This window comes from Lissotriton helveticus, chromosome 12 (genome assembly GCF_964261635.1).
Source record: "Lissotriton helveticus chromosome 12, aLisHel1.1, whole genome shotgun sequence".
NCBI classification, from domain to species: Eukaryota; Metazoa; Chordata; class Amphibia; order Caudata; family Salamandridae; genus Lissotriton; species Lissotriton helveticus.
The window spans coordinates 304,045,366-304,060,150 of NC_136073.1; the positions used below are offsets into that span (position 1 = coordinate 304,045,366).

The 14,785-nt window shown below is 41.7% G+C and overlaps 1 protein-coding gene across 4 annotated transcripts in view; it reads left to right on the forward strand.

Moving 5' to 3' along the window:
• Nucleotides 1-14,537, forward strand: part of LOC144799496 (fatty acyl-CoA hydrolase precursor, medium chain-like) — a 282,807-nt gene extending 268,270 nt beyond the window's left edge. For all 4 annotated transcript variants that reach the window (XM_078670844.1, XM_078670847.1, XM_078670845.1 and 1 more), the window contains one exon: nt 13,785-14,537. In XM_078670844.1, coding sequence (XP_078526970.1) covers nt 13,785-13,971 — 187 coding nt within the window. In that variant the 3' untranslated portion in view covers nt 13,972-14,537. The remainder of the gene's footprint in view (nt 1-13,784) is intronic.
• Nucleotides 14,538-14,785: the final 248 nt, after the last annotated feature.

Below are 14,785 nucleotides of genomic sequence, written 5' to 3' on the forward strand. Positions count from 1 at the left end.
GTCGAAGTAGTGTGAGCATGTAGTTATACCTACTCGGATGAACTTTTGTTTCGAACATTGTAACTTGTGTATGGTGCTTAGGGGTGTTATACAGGGAGTGCGAAGGTAAATTTGCGCGTATCAAATTAATTTGGTATTTGTGAAGTGGAAACTACTCACTCCTATTTTGAAATAATAACCCGACCTGAAAGTGATCACTTCCCACAAGAGATCATATTAAGCATAAACACTGAAGAAAAAATGAAGACAGCGTCTTTAGCTTTTATTCCGGAAATATACAACCTGAAGAAACTCAAATGGAGAGGCCCCATAATTAACGAGATAATAGATTGGGTGTTCGAACATGTAAAAAACACGGAGGTCTTTGGAAACCAATCACTAGAAAGTAGATGGGAGAACTTACACAAGCTTGTGCTAGGAACATTTCCGGTAAAAACATCAGTAAAATATGGACAAGATTCTAACAAAGACCCATGGTATACTGCTAAGTTAAGAGATAAATAAAGGGAAATCGCGAAAAAACTAAGAATAAAGGCTGTAGACAACAGGTTGGGAATTGAAGTAGAAAACAATGAAATACCGAAAATGAGAAAAGAATATAAAGAGGAATGCAGAAAAGCGAAAAGACTGCACACAGAGAAAATTTGGGAAGATCTACGGACGAGCAAACTACCTAGTAGAAATGAAATGAAATTAAATTAAAGAAAAAGGGGATTTGTAAAGCGCGGCTGCTGCCCGAGGGCGTCCAAGCGCTGAATAAGGGGCGAAGTACTCTGAGGGGAAAGGGAGTAGTTAGTTTTTAAAGAGGAAAGTTTTTAGGTCTTTGCGGAAGGACGAGAGGGTCTGGTTGGATCTTAGGGAGGGGGGAAGGGAGTTCCAAAGTTTGGCAGCATTGAACTTAAAAGACCTGCCTTCTGTCCCGGATCTTTTGATTCGGGGAACTGCGGCAAGGCATGCATGCGATGATCGAAATTGTTTGCCGGGGCAGTAAGATGTAAGAAGAGAGTGGTTGATCTCGGGGCCGACTCTATGAAAGGCTTGATGGGAAATACAAAGGGCCTTAAATGTTATTCTTTCCCTAACAGGGAGCCAGTGGAGTGATCGAATCCCTGCTTTGGCCTATTCTCTGCGGGGAATCTGGAGTAGAGTACGGGCTGCGCAGTTCTGGGTCCGTTGAAGCTTTTGCAATACGTATTCTGGAGCTCCCAGATAGAGAGCGTTGTTAAGATCAAGCCGGGACTGGATGAGACCCTGGATGACAACTTGTTTGGCTTCAAAGGGCAAGATCGGTAGGATTTTTCTTAGCATCCGAATAAGCCCGAAGCAGATTGCTGATGTTTTTGTTGCCTGGGTATTGAGGGTAAGAGATTTATAAACCAGACTCATAGGCTTTTGATGTCTTCCTTCGGGGGTGGGGGTGGGCCTAAGCTGGAGGGCCATAGCTTGTCGATGGTGGTAAGGGAGGGGGGACCGGGAAACATGATCTCGGTTTTTTCAACATTCAGTTTTAAAGAAGATGCCGTCATCCATCTTCTTACCTCTTCCATACAGGCAGCCAGATTGACTTGCGGGTGCCCGCTGTTCTTCTGTGCCAGGGAGACCACGAGCTGAGTGTCGTCTGCATACGAGATGATCTTAATGTCATATTGACGGACGACCCCAGCCAGCGGTCTCATGTACACATTGAACAGCGTAGGGCTTAAGGAAGAGCCCTGTGGTACCCCACAACTCAGAGGTCTACTGGTGGAACAGGAGTCACCGTCGATGACCTGGAAGGTCCTTCCGCTCAAAAAAGATCCTAACCAGGCAAGAGCATCTCCGGAGACTCCCAGATCAGACAGTCGGTGCAACAAAGTTTTGTGGCACACCGTGTCAAACGCGGCGATAAGATCGAGGAGGACCACTGCAACTGATCCCCCTCGATCCAAGATCCTCCTAGATTCTTCCATTAGTAGCAGTAAATTCTGGAGTATAATAAATAAATTATCAAAAGGAACGGGCGGACAGCAAAACATCGGAATTAGTGAAACCACATGGCTACATTACATTGAAAGCCTGTATAACACACACAGGTATAAACCCCACAAAGAAATAAATAAAGATAAAATAAAAGGAACAGATCAGAGTGACACAGTAACCGGACACGGAAAAGATGATCAGTATGAAGATTCTTTCAATGGTGAATTAGAAGACCTAACCTTGCTGACAACAGTAAAACAAACAACCACCATGATAAAAAAACTGAAAGCGGAAGGAGCCGCAGGCCCTAATGGGCTCCCAAATGCTTTATTCAAATACGACCCCGATTTCTGGGCAAAGTACCTCACACCATTATTCAATCAACTATTCACGGAAAAAAAGATACCCCAGTCCTGGCAGGGCAATATCTTCCACCCAATATACAAAAACGGGTGTAGAATGGAACCTGGGAGTTATAGGTTAATAGCCCTTATTGATGTTGAGGCAAAGCTCTTCGCATCTTGTATACTGATTCATCTTCGGGAATGGATAAATAAAAAACAAAATAGTACCAAAATTCCAAACGGGAAGGCATGGGTTGCACAACAAATCTCTCAGCACTGGCGCTGCCGATCGAAGGAGCAGAAAAGCAGAAGACTGGACTACTAGCGTGTTATATAGATTTGAAATCCGCCTTCGACCGAGTTCCAAGAGACCGTCTGTGGAAAAAACTAGAAACATGGGGTCTCCCTCAGAAACTAATTGACATTATAATAGCTTTATACAGCGGAACGTGGGCAAAAGTAAAGCTTGGCGATGGGAGACGAATATCCACAGAATTAAAAATAAGAAACGGCCTAAAACAGGGCTGTGTGCTCTCTCCAAGCCTCTTCAATGTATACCTCGCAGATTTAGAAAGTCACCTGCGGAATGTGATCGGACACCCACCACAATTGGCCAACGAATGCATCCAGTTCTTACAATATGCTGATGACATCGTATTTTAAGCCAAACCCCGATAGGCCTCCAAAGAGCCATAACTAAATTAACGGAGTACTTTGACTTCGAAGGACTGGAATTAAACATCAAAAAAACGAAAGTGGTGAGATTGGCGGGTTCAAGCAGACGATCATTTAAATGGTACACAAAGAACAAACATATCGAGGAGACAACATCATATAAATACTTAGGGGTTGCACTGAGCAAAAATATGTCCATATTGCATCAAAAAAGAGACATCGTTGCTAAAGCTCAATCACTTAGTTTCGCTTGTAGAACACTCCAAAAGAAACTCCAATGCCCGTCATATGACCATCTTCTAAAAGTAATGGCAGCCCAAGTATTACCAATCCTGTCCTATGGGCTAGAAATAAGGCATGGGAAAGAAACCGATATTTTAAATAAACTCCAGACAAAAATATATAAATCAGTGTTTAATCCTTATAAAGGATCAGCTCCAGCACAAATACGATTGGAATTTGGCCTGCAAAACCAAACATACCAAAGGAAAGCAGTCTTAGCGAAATGGTGCTGGGAGCTTAGATCAGCAAAATCAGGATCACTAAATAACCTATGTTGGCTGGAAATTAAGAAACAATAAGACCAACATGAATCAAACTCCTGGGGTGATGACTTGCGTATAGCCTTAGAAACCCTTAAAATAGAGGACATCTGGAATAGCCAATTGGAAGAAGCGTCTTTTAAAAAAAATTGTAAATTGAATGCAAAGGCTCTATCCCTGGTAGAAGACAAAATGATCTTGGCCAAACGTCGACACGCATGGACCGTATTAAGTTCATACAAAAGATTAAAACCGCAACCTTACCTCGTGGCACACTTCCGGCTATTTTTAAAAACGAAATTTATGGCTTTTAGACTGGGCGACCATTTCTCTAAAGATTTGATACCATCGTGGAAAAACACACAACAAAAAACAAGATGTAGACTATAGGGGTACCACACGGAAACCTTATGCCATCTAATGTGTACATGCGAGTCAATAAAAGATGAGAGAAGAACCTTGCTGAAATCAGTTCTAAATGCCCTTCAGATCCGCACTTGCAGGCAGGCTGTTACCAGCTGGATGAGTGCGGGCTCGAACTTTTGATATGCCGCGGGGTAAAATTCATGATGAAAGTAGAGACCCTTCTTTCAAAGGTCGAACTTGCTTAAGACTGGGGACAGGAAAACAATGTCCTACTTTTTTAGAACTAAAAATATTTTAAGAAAATGATTTTATCTTTTTTACTATTTGTACTATTTTACTACTTTATGGTTGTGATAAACCAAATAATGTTAATTTTGACTTGACTTGACTACTCACTCCTATGGGTCTGATGGCGCTGGGGGCATAAGCTGAGCTGCTGATGGACTCAGGGTAAAGTCACTGAACTACTGACCCATATCGGTCTGAAAGTGTGGGGTACGGAAATTAAGTGAGGTATTGCCTAGAGTGTCATTCTGTTAAATTGAGCTGCTGCTGAACTAGGGGATGAAACCGTGAGCCTCAACTGTGTTTGCAATGCTGTGAAGTCATGTGCTCTGGGTGCTGAGCCATACCTGTCCAACTTGTATGTGGTGCTTAGGTGGTGTTGTATAGGGAGTGTGAAGGTAAATCAAAACGGTATTTGTAAAGCGCAAACCACTCACCCCTATGGGTCAGTAGAGTAGGTGATCAAGCGAGAGCTCTGTGTTGCAAAGGGAGATGGTGAGAGCGCTGTTGCACAGCTGTGTGGAGAATACATTTTGGCAAGGGTCCGGGAGTTGGTGTTACCTGGTCCTAAAATAGCGGGCCTAAGTTGTAAGTTATAGAGTGACTCTAAAAAGAGCCCTTGTGTTCATTAGTTGGAGCTACATATAAGTGCGGATGCGCAGCTTCAAGTTATTCAGGAAAACTTGATTTCCCTGATCTGTGAAGTGTACTCCATCACTTCTGTAGATATCAGTCATAACAAAACGTATGGTATTGTTGTAGATGGACCCCATTTTGTGGTCTCTCAGATATGCAGAACCAGCTTTGTTGACTTTCTTCCTCGATTTTTCAAACTGATGACAAAATTGTCTTGACCATTCCCACTTCTGTCTTTGGCCTGTATTTGAATATACAAAGACAGGTTGAGGCAAAAGTAACATAAATTTTCCAAAGGTGTCCTTCATAAGCATTTCTAAACCTACCCCCTCAATGTGCCTAGGTCGTTTCCACCACAGTGCACAATCATGAAGTCAGGGTGTTGGAGATGCAAACAGGTTTTAACCAAAGGCAACAATTGGTGCCACTTCAATCCTCTCTGTGGAAACCATTTATTGTTCACATTTTGTAAGCCTAGGTCTAAGTCAATATGTCTCTGTTCTGCATACCTCTTGCACCAGAAAACATAGCTATGTCCTACGATCCACACTAGCATTTTGAAGGTATGGCTGGAAGGTATAGAAAGATGTCTCTAACTCATGCAGTTCCTTCATAGAATAAGATCTTTAAAGACGTGGAGCTCGTTTTTTTCAGATACAAAACGATACCTGATTGGGAGATGAAAAGGATTGTTTTTGAAAAGTAGGGTGCACATTCGTTTTGTGGAAAAGCATCTTTGTGATTGGTTAAGAAAAAGAAGTTTGAGCGTGGAGTGCATATAGGATAAGATGTGCTCAACTCAACCACACCTGCTATTTGCATTAGGCAGGCACTGTTCAAACTTAAAACAATCGTGCACTTTTAACCTGCACGTGCAGTTAAATGTTTGAGAAAGTGTTGCAACAAAATATTGCTAGGTTTAAATAAATTGATGAACTTTTAACCTGCACGTGTTGTAGACTGTTCTAGAAAGAGTGTTGATAGAATACGTTGCACTGCTGACTTCGATGTGTCGTTAAATACAAAAAAAATGTTTATTTGGAAAATTAAAAAGAAACTAATAGAGATAAGTTTTGAAACGTAAAAGAATCACAGAAGTATTCTCATTTGTTCTTTACATGTATTTATGTGTGGAGGAGCAAACTTATAGAAACAACAGCAGCAGGAAGAGGAAGAAGCAGGGAGTGGGGGGACGGGGGAGATGGGCAAAATGGCACACATGTACAATCAAGTACAGCACAAGTATAGACAAACAATGGCCAAAATGAAGCACACCAACAAGGTGCATCAGTCACTCAATCCGGCAACATCACACCACTGAACGAGCATAGAAGTGAAAACCATGCTGCATTCATACAGGATGTGTACAAAGGCCGGTCGTGGGTGTTGTGGGATGTGTGCGACCATGGTCATCATGGATGAGATGCCAAGCACGTGGCACATGGGCGGGTTCACTGTGTTTTACATTGCCAAACAGCTGCTCCTCCCTCCCACCTGCCCCTACACGTTTGTACGGTGCGTTGTTGTATCCTGTGCACTCGTACGGCACAGCATTGTAATGCCTATTCCGGCATGTCCTGCAGCATTTGACTACACCATGAGAGTGCAAATTGGTGGTGGTGTTTGCCACTTTACAACATTGTCTGCTGCGGCCCCTGTGGCAGGCCACACCAGAACATAGAGACACTCTTACCGCACTTCCTGCATACAGACATGTCCAAGACACCCCGTTTCCCTTGCCAGATAGGCACACCCCTGCGCTGACCTGTGTACGCCGGACCAGCACAAGTTTGTTGTGCTTGCAGGAGGATGCATGCGTAGCTACAGGTCCAGGGTCACTGAAATGCTGAGGTGAGATAGTAACGTCTGCTGAAGACAGAGCACTGAGATGTTGCATGGCCCGTGCCTATCATGTTAAAGCAAAGACCACACGGACAGACTTGCTCAGATGCGGGTTTTGGGGGTGTTGGTGGTCCTGGCATTGTTGCAATGAGTCTTGTGGCCCTCATGGGTATCCCTGTATCATGCTCATTGACTCTATGGCACCTGTGGGTGTTCTGGTGTGGCTTTTGGCTGTGATCCTTTCATGCTGCAGGTAGTCGTCCTGCTTAACACCAGCAGAAAGCAAGTGTAAAATTCCTGGTGGTAACATGGATTATCGCCAGAATTATTTTTGCATTGCAGCTGTGAAAGTTGTGATGTAATTTTTTCGTGTACAGAACAATATACGAACTGGGCAGTATATCCCTTCAAGATCCAGCACCTGACGCACTATTCCTAATCAATAAAAATACAATGAGATTTCTTCATTGATTTTGTGTGTACACTGTAAGTGCAGGCACTACCTCAGTGCAATTCAAAACAGGATTTTAGTATTTAGAATAAATCGTAAAGGTGCACCTCATGACTTTTTACACAGGCACGCCAACTGTGCATTTCATTATCAGCAGTTTAATGCAACTAATGTTGAGGTAAATCGAACACAGCATTCAGAAGTTGGTGCAAACTGCAGAGATCACCAGTTTTCCCGCTATAAGTAATCCAAAATTTAACACCATGGTGGATACCAGCAAATAACAGTAATAAGAACAAGAAAGAGTCACACAGCAGTGAAGAAAACAACCAAAAAGGTTAATAATTTTTTTTGTAAAACTTTATTTTTTTATAAATCATAAAATATTTTTACATTTTATTTTTTTATTATTATGTATATAAAAAATAAACCAATAAAGAAAATTTAACAAACATAATAGAAAAAAACAAGGTGGAAGGCTCCTGTGGGGACCATGGATGTTGACGGCAGAGCCTGAAAAATAAAGCGCAACATAAGGACGTGTGTAATGCACTTATAAAAGGACTGGGAGAGAGAAACTGAGAAGGAAAAACAAGCCAGAGAGAAAAAGAGAGGGGAGGGAAGAAACAGAGTGAGAAAGGGAGAATGGAACGAGAGAGATAGAAGGAAAGGAATGAAGAGATTGAGATAGAGAAAGAGAGAGAGAGAGAGGGGGGGGGAGTGAGAGAGAGACATAGAGAGAGAGAGAGAGAGAGAGAGAGAGAGAAAGAGAGAGACTGTCACCTGAATTGCGGAGACCACATGAGATTCTGTGCGGATCTATAGATGTTGCTGAGTCCTGAGTCCTAAATGGCGGAGACCACTATCAGCTTCTCCATGGCCCGGCAGATCTCAGACATGTCGCTGAGTCCTGAGTCATCAATGGCAGAGACCACCTCAGGGTTTGGTGCCATTAAGCCTGTGGAACTCAAGTTCGTGCCACGTGGTGGTAGGCTCCTGATGGCCACATGAGTTTGGGGTGGCACTAATCCTATGCATTTTTAGTCCACGCCAAGGGGATGGTAGGCCACTGACAGCCATACAGCTGAGGGTGCGACTAAACTTCTGCGCAACTCTTTATGGTTGAGCGTTCGTCAGCTAGTCAGAACCGGCAATAAAGGATGTGACGGTGTCGATCTATTATATTTGCGTGGTCACAGCCTGTGCCGCAAGTGCCGGATGGGTGTGGTGTGTGTGCAAACCTGCCCTCAGGGAGTGGCCGTGAGATGTTGAGAACTAGACCACTGACCTGCACACCAACAGCGAGTACGCCTGCGACAGCGAGATATGTGGGGCAACGTCGGAACGTTATCAGAGTAGCGTGGCGTGGTGTGCCATACAATGGAACAGGGCAGAGACAGACACAATGACGCGGACAGCTCGCAGTACTGCATCTGGGAGTCGAGCGGACGGGCCGCAGCTGTCCCTCTGCGAGCCTGGATCCGAACTGTCCATAACTCACACTATATAAGTATTGAAAATCATTTTGTGATTCAGTCCGTCAGCTGGAATCTGTACGAGGCATTTGTGAAAAGATATCAGAGTTATTTCTGTGAGTGATACCCCTTTGACCCTCCCTCGCCCCACATTACCAACATACCCCCAACAACCTTCTTGGGTCCAGAAGTGTCCTTGTGCGGTTGAAGAAAGAAGAATCCTAGTCATGTATAGATTCACATATAAAAAAAATGTATGTAAAGAAAAGAACAACAAATAAGATTAAAGGGAGTATAGTGCTGTGGTCGCTGCCACAAAGTTGGGGTCACTGCCGTTCAGGACTCAGTTACACATGTGGGATTGGTTTGTGTTAACTAGGGTTAGAGGCACCAGAAGCATTGAAACTGTATGAGCTTGTGATGGTGGTTGGAGTGGTTGGCCTCACTGGGAGTAATGAGTGTTGCTTACTGGACTGTGTCATGTGGAATTGTGAACCCTGCTGTCCGCAGTGTAGATCGAAGGCAGTAGTCGGTACAGACATACGTCTGCAGTGGTATGCCGCTGAGTTTGCAGGGGGCTTGTGTGGAGGAGGCCCGCAATAATGGCGACAGCCACGTGCCAGGGTTAGGGCCACCGCTCTGGCAGACTCATTGGTCTTCCCAGAAGTGAACCACGCCTAGGGCCTGGCCTATTTATTCATACTCCTTCGCTGGAGTGGCGAACGTTGGATTAGACCACTCCGCTTCCGCTTCCAGGGAGGAACAACACAGCTACATGACCGCGATCTTCCCCACTGCCTGAGGTAACATGGTTGCGTCCACTGTGCACTACACTACAAGTATCAATTGTATATCTCCACATGGAGAGGTTTGTGATTTGCATAGTGAGGTCTGTGCAGCACATCAGCATTACACTTGGCATTGTGTGCATTATTATTGATGGGTGACTTTCTTTCTTTATATATAGTTGGTTGCCACATCTACCAACATTCAGCTATGGTGCGGCTGACGGGCCATGGTATTTTGGGAAGGTCTGTTGACCTGTTTTGCGCTGCCTTGTTGGTAGTAGTGGGGGGTGGTCCGGGGGGAGGTTCTGGTGGTGTTGGCGTTGGGTGTTGTGGTCTTGTTGGGTGTTGGAGATGCATGATCAGTAGCTCTATCACGTGTTGGTCTATAGATGTGACTGGAAGTTGGGTCTAATTCACGCAGTATATAGTCAACCTCCTTACACCAGTTAAAGGTTGATGTTCATTTTTTACAGCTAACTCGGCTTATCGCCTGCTTTTTGGATCACATTGCAGATTTGGCTGGTTGTTGAAAATATGGGGAAGTGGTGTTTTCGTGTTTTTTTTACACGGGAACGCCTACTTTGCATATCATTAGTGTTAGTTGTGGCTCTCGTTTGTGGCGATTTTGTTGGCGGATGGTATCGATGGAAGAGTGGTGAGATTTGCAGTTTTCACCAGGTTGAGAATGGGATGATAATTAAAAAATACAGAAAAAAAGATAGGTTTAGTGAACATTATAATTAGAAATTAGCATTTAAGTAAAACCTTTGAAATTCACTGAAAAAACCATAGGTTTCAGGAAAGTTATGGTTAGAAATTAGCATTTAAAAAGCCTTTGAAATTCACTGAAAAACCGTAGGTTTTACAGACGTTATAAGTAGGAATTAGCATTTAAAAAACCTTAGAAATTCACAGACAAAACCATAGATTTCAGGGACGTTATAGTTAGTTGGACATTTCACTTTTACAAAACGATAGAAATTTGGCTGTTATAGTTAGTTGAACTAACTGTAACTGCGCCCCCGCAATGCACGGCTGATGACGTCACATATTACGTCATTCACAACATGGTCAGCTACATCACTGATGACATCGCTGATGACATCTTGTAGTGTAGTTCCTATATTCCTAATAGGGTCTGCGCATTGGAATAACATAAACGATAGTTTAGACGTAGGACTGAGGTCGACTAGGTCTCTATTAAATATGTTAGACTTAATTATGAATGCCAGCTAGCTCAGAGGTCACTAGAAACTTTCTCGAGTAAACAAGGAGGTGTTAACTTCCCTGAATGGACAAGAAGGGATTCGCTTCTGACAACCGCATTAACATGACAACTTTGCTCCCTCCAGAATAAGGAGTATATCTCCAGAGTCGCGGAAACAAGAGATAACTATTTCACTCAGTCAATCGTGCATGCTTAGTTTCACCAGAAGAGCAGAGAAATAGAGAGACGGGCGTTTTCAATAAAAGTGGTTATTTATTGAGCAGTCTTCTTTCTCATGCAAGAGAAGTGAGTTGCCACAATTGCAATACTTATCATAAAGTAAAGTGCGTACAGTAAAAGGAGTATTATGAAATAATACTGTAAAAGCATGGTACAGTTTCTAAGCCATACCGTGTTTAAAATAGATAAAATATATACATACATAAAATCATTGACTAAACGTACTCAGCTGGTCCTTCTAAGATACGCCTACCCCGGTGTACCTAACCTAAGCCTAGTACGTGGGAAGGAGTAAGTGAGCTGCAGTTTTAAGTTAAGTTAGTTTTTGCCAAGAATCTGAATCAAGAATTCTCTAAGGATCTAATCAGCTCCGTACTTTGGTTATAGAATGAAGGAGGTCTTGTATCTCGTTCTCAGTACTCGATCTCCCAGAAACCCGCAAGGGTGACTGGAAACACTGGAGCTGGATTTCTCGGCAGGAGAAAAGACAGCGTCTCTCTCAGTGCGTCAATGGGAGGGTCGGCTTCCTTCGGCTCTCGTTACAGCTGGGCTTCGGGTAAGTAGATAGCCGATCTGCTCCGAACCACTGTGTGTTTGTTAGGGCAGCTGTTGGTATATTTATACCTGGAAGGTGCCGGGTTTGGCGTAAGGTTGGAAATAAGACGTCACTAAGAACTTGCAGTTCTTTCAGGACTCCAGGAGTTCTTGGTCAAATCAAAACAGAAGCAGGGGGAATTCCCAAGCTGCTGGAGGCTTGGTTTGTTTAAAGAACGCGTTGTACTTTCTAGGAGTCTATGGGAGTAGCCTTGCAGTATTTAGACTGCATTGGCTATGACTAAATATGGATATGATTCTTATGCCTTTATAAGGATATGATTTGTTATAACCACATGAGAGCATAAATCGGGAATATTTAAATAGGGTCTTAGATACGTTCACAACAATCTCAAATGACATCACTTATGACATCATCCACGTGACAATGTGATGCACCTCATCAGACCTTAATATAACACTTGATACACCCACTCTAAAATACAGACTGTATGTTTCGAAACCATTAACACACCAATATCAGTTAGTACATATATAATGACTAATTACTGTCTACACATACATCAATTAATTCACCCATACAGTCATTCATGCATACAGTCAGCCATCAATACAGCATTATCATATCCAGTCACATATCTATACAGAGACTCAGACACCACCTCTCATTCATAGTTATTTACACACTTAGTCAGTAATGGAAATAATTAATCACACTTTTATTTACTCACCTGTACAGTTATACACACACCACCACATTAATTTAAACATATACTAACACAGACTTACACTATAATGCAATAACTAATACAAGCACACACTAATGCATACAGGCACTCTCACAATCACTCACTCTCACATATAGTCATTTATACAGTCCAACACTTATATATACTGCCTTTCATATATGCAGTTACTCACACATGTACCAGCAAGGTAGCCATTCACTCACTAATACACTCATATACACACTCACCCAGCCATACAGCCCTTCACATATACAATCTTGAACCATATACCCAGTGAAATATCCACTCACACATCTATGGACAGAGTCACACCCCTCACCCACCCACACAGACACTCAGGCACCCATACACATACTCAGACAAGCAATCAATAGCCCATATAGATCTTCATTTAGCTGCTAACCATACCATGCAACAACTTACACACCTTCTGACAACCTAAACTGTGTGAATGGCTGTATCAATCGCTAACACATGCATTAAGCAAGACACAATTAATCACTCACTTATACAGTCAGTCACACACATACTTAATCATCCATCCTGACTCTTATACACCCATTCATTCGTCAATACACTTTGGCATATATATATAAAACATATTTAAATTTTATAGAAACACACATTCACTGGATGATGGCATCAGTGATGTAATTTGAGATGTCATCAGTGATGTTGTCAGTGATGTCACTGACCATGTTGTTAACAGCCAAATTTCTATCATTTTGTATACGTAAAATGTCCAACTAACTATAACGTCCCTGAAACCTATGTTTTTTTCTGTGAAAAAAAATAAATATATATAGTCCACGTTACGTTCTTCATTATAAAAAATCTCCTATCATTGTTAAGGGGAAGATATGTGGTGTTGGTGTTCTCATGTATATGTGTTAAGTAGAGAGTATAGAACAATCTGACATCAATAGGATGCGAGATTGTTATGAAGATTTAATTGCTAAACAATTGACTCTTGACCCCTGGTGTAGCAGGCGTGTTAATCTCTGGAAAATGTACCAAATTTAAATGTCCTTAATATCAGATCTCTTTACTTCATTAACCCACACCCTGGGAGAAATATTTTAGGGAATTGGGCCATTAGTTTATTGTTTTTTAAAACAAGACCCCAGCTTAGTAGTATAATTTTGAAAGATAAAAAAGTGTGCTTAGTGGTTGCATATACATAATTGCCACTGGGCAAACTTTCCTTGCCTTCTGAGGAGATGCTGTGTTGGTGTTCTCCTTTGAAGACACATAGGTCTCCACCAAGCAGGTGTAAATCTCTAAATATTGTGGGCAGTCATCCACCATGGTGGTGGATGATATAACTGCCTCTACACTGGCTGGATGGTAGGATGCCCATCAGACTTTAAATAACCTATTTGTTTTGTCCCCAACTTCATAATGAGGCCCATAGAGCCCAAGAGTACTTTAGTATGCTGCCAGACATTTCTTCATGTCCTGTCAAATTATTATCAGCTCTGTTAACAAATGTAATGTTTTGAAAGCATATCACTCATTCACTATTCTGTTATTTACAGGAACCCCAGTGGTGATAAAGAAGTTGAGGGGCCAGTCTATAACATTGATAAAAAAAACTTGAAATAACAAATAATTATCTGTTCTGTTAACAAATGCAATTCTTTTTAAATATATCACTGTTCTATTTACAGAAACCCCAATGGTGATGGATTAGCTGAGTGGCCAGTGTATGCTGCTGATGAACAATATCTTCAAATAAGCCTACAGCTGAAGACAGGAAAACAGCTCAAACAACATAGAATGGCGTTCTGGAGCAAGACACTGCCAGAAAAAATTAATGCAATTAAGGCACTAAAGAAAGAGCGTGAAGAGTTATGATGAGCCACACAGATAGGAATGGAGCTTGAAATGCAATTAAATATTGATTTTTTTTTTTAAAGTATTGTTAGGCTACTACTTATTTTGGAAATGTTTAATGTATAGACTGATTAGGTGAAACAATTTGTTTTAGGGGTCTACCCACAAGAATATTAATTAGGCCTTCTGTCTGATTAAAGGCAGAACAACAAATTAGATACAGCAGATTCGAATCACAAGGAACTAATCATGTCAGGTCAAAACATTCTGATCATCCCTACTAAAGTTGCTAACATACAAAATATTAAAAACAGCTTTATAAGGGTATCCCTTGATTTCTTAGAAAAGTTGATTTTTAAATTAAACTATAAAGTCACATCAATTTTGTTTATACTCAAGACACCCTTTTATGTACTTACTTTCCTTCACCATTGGACTTAGTCCATGGTCTTTACTTTTAACTTGTGGGAATATAACCCTAGATTTTAGAGTAAATGGATCAATAAATTATCTATGCATTTGTTTCTCACTGATGTTGGGATCAGCTAAAACACATGCACATTAAAACAAACATTGATAAAACAATACATCCTTCTTTTGGATTTCATTGACCACGTGTGAGTGTGTGTAATGGGTAGATGATGCATTGTGGTTTATCTACATGTATCATGTAATGAGTTCATTAGTATATCTGTGTCATACTGCACAGGTTTCTTATCCGCACTTACAAATGTGAAGACTGTTTGATTTAATGGAAGAACTCCAAACAATGACTGTAAATTCAGGCCTTCTGGAGTAATTATGTCTAGATGTATGAGTTGTCTTGTTTTTAGAT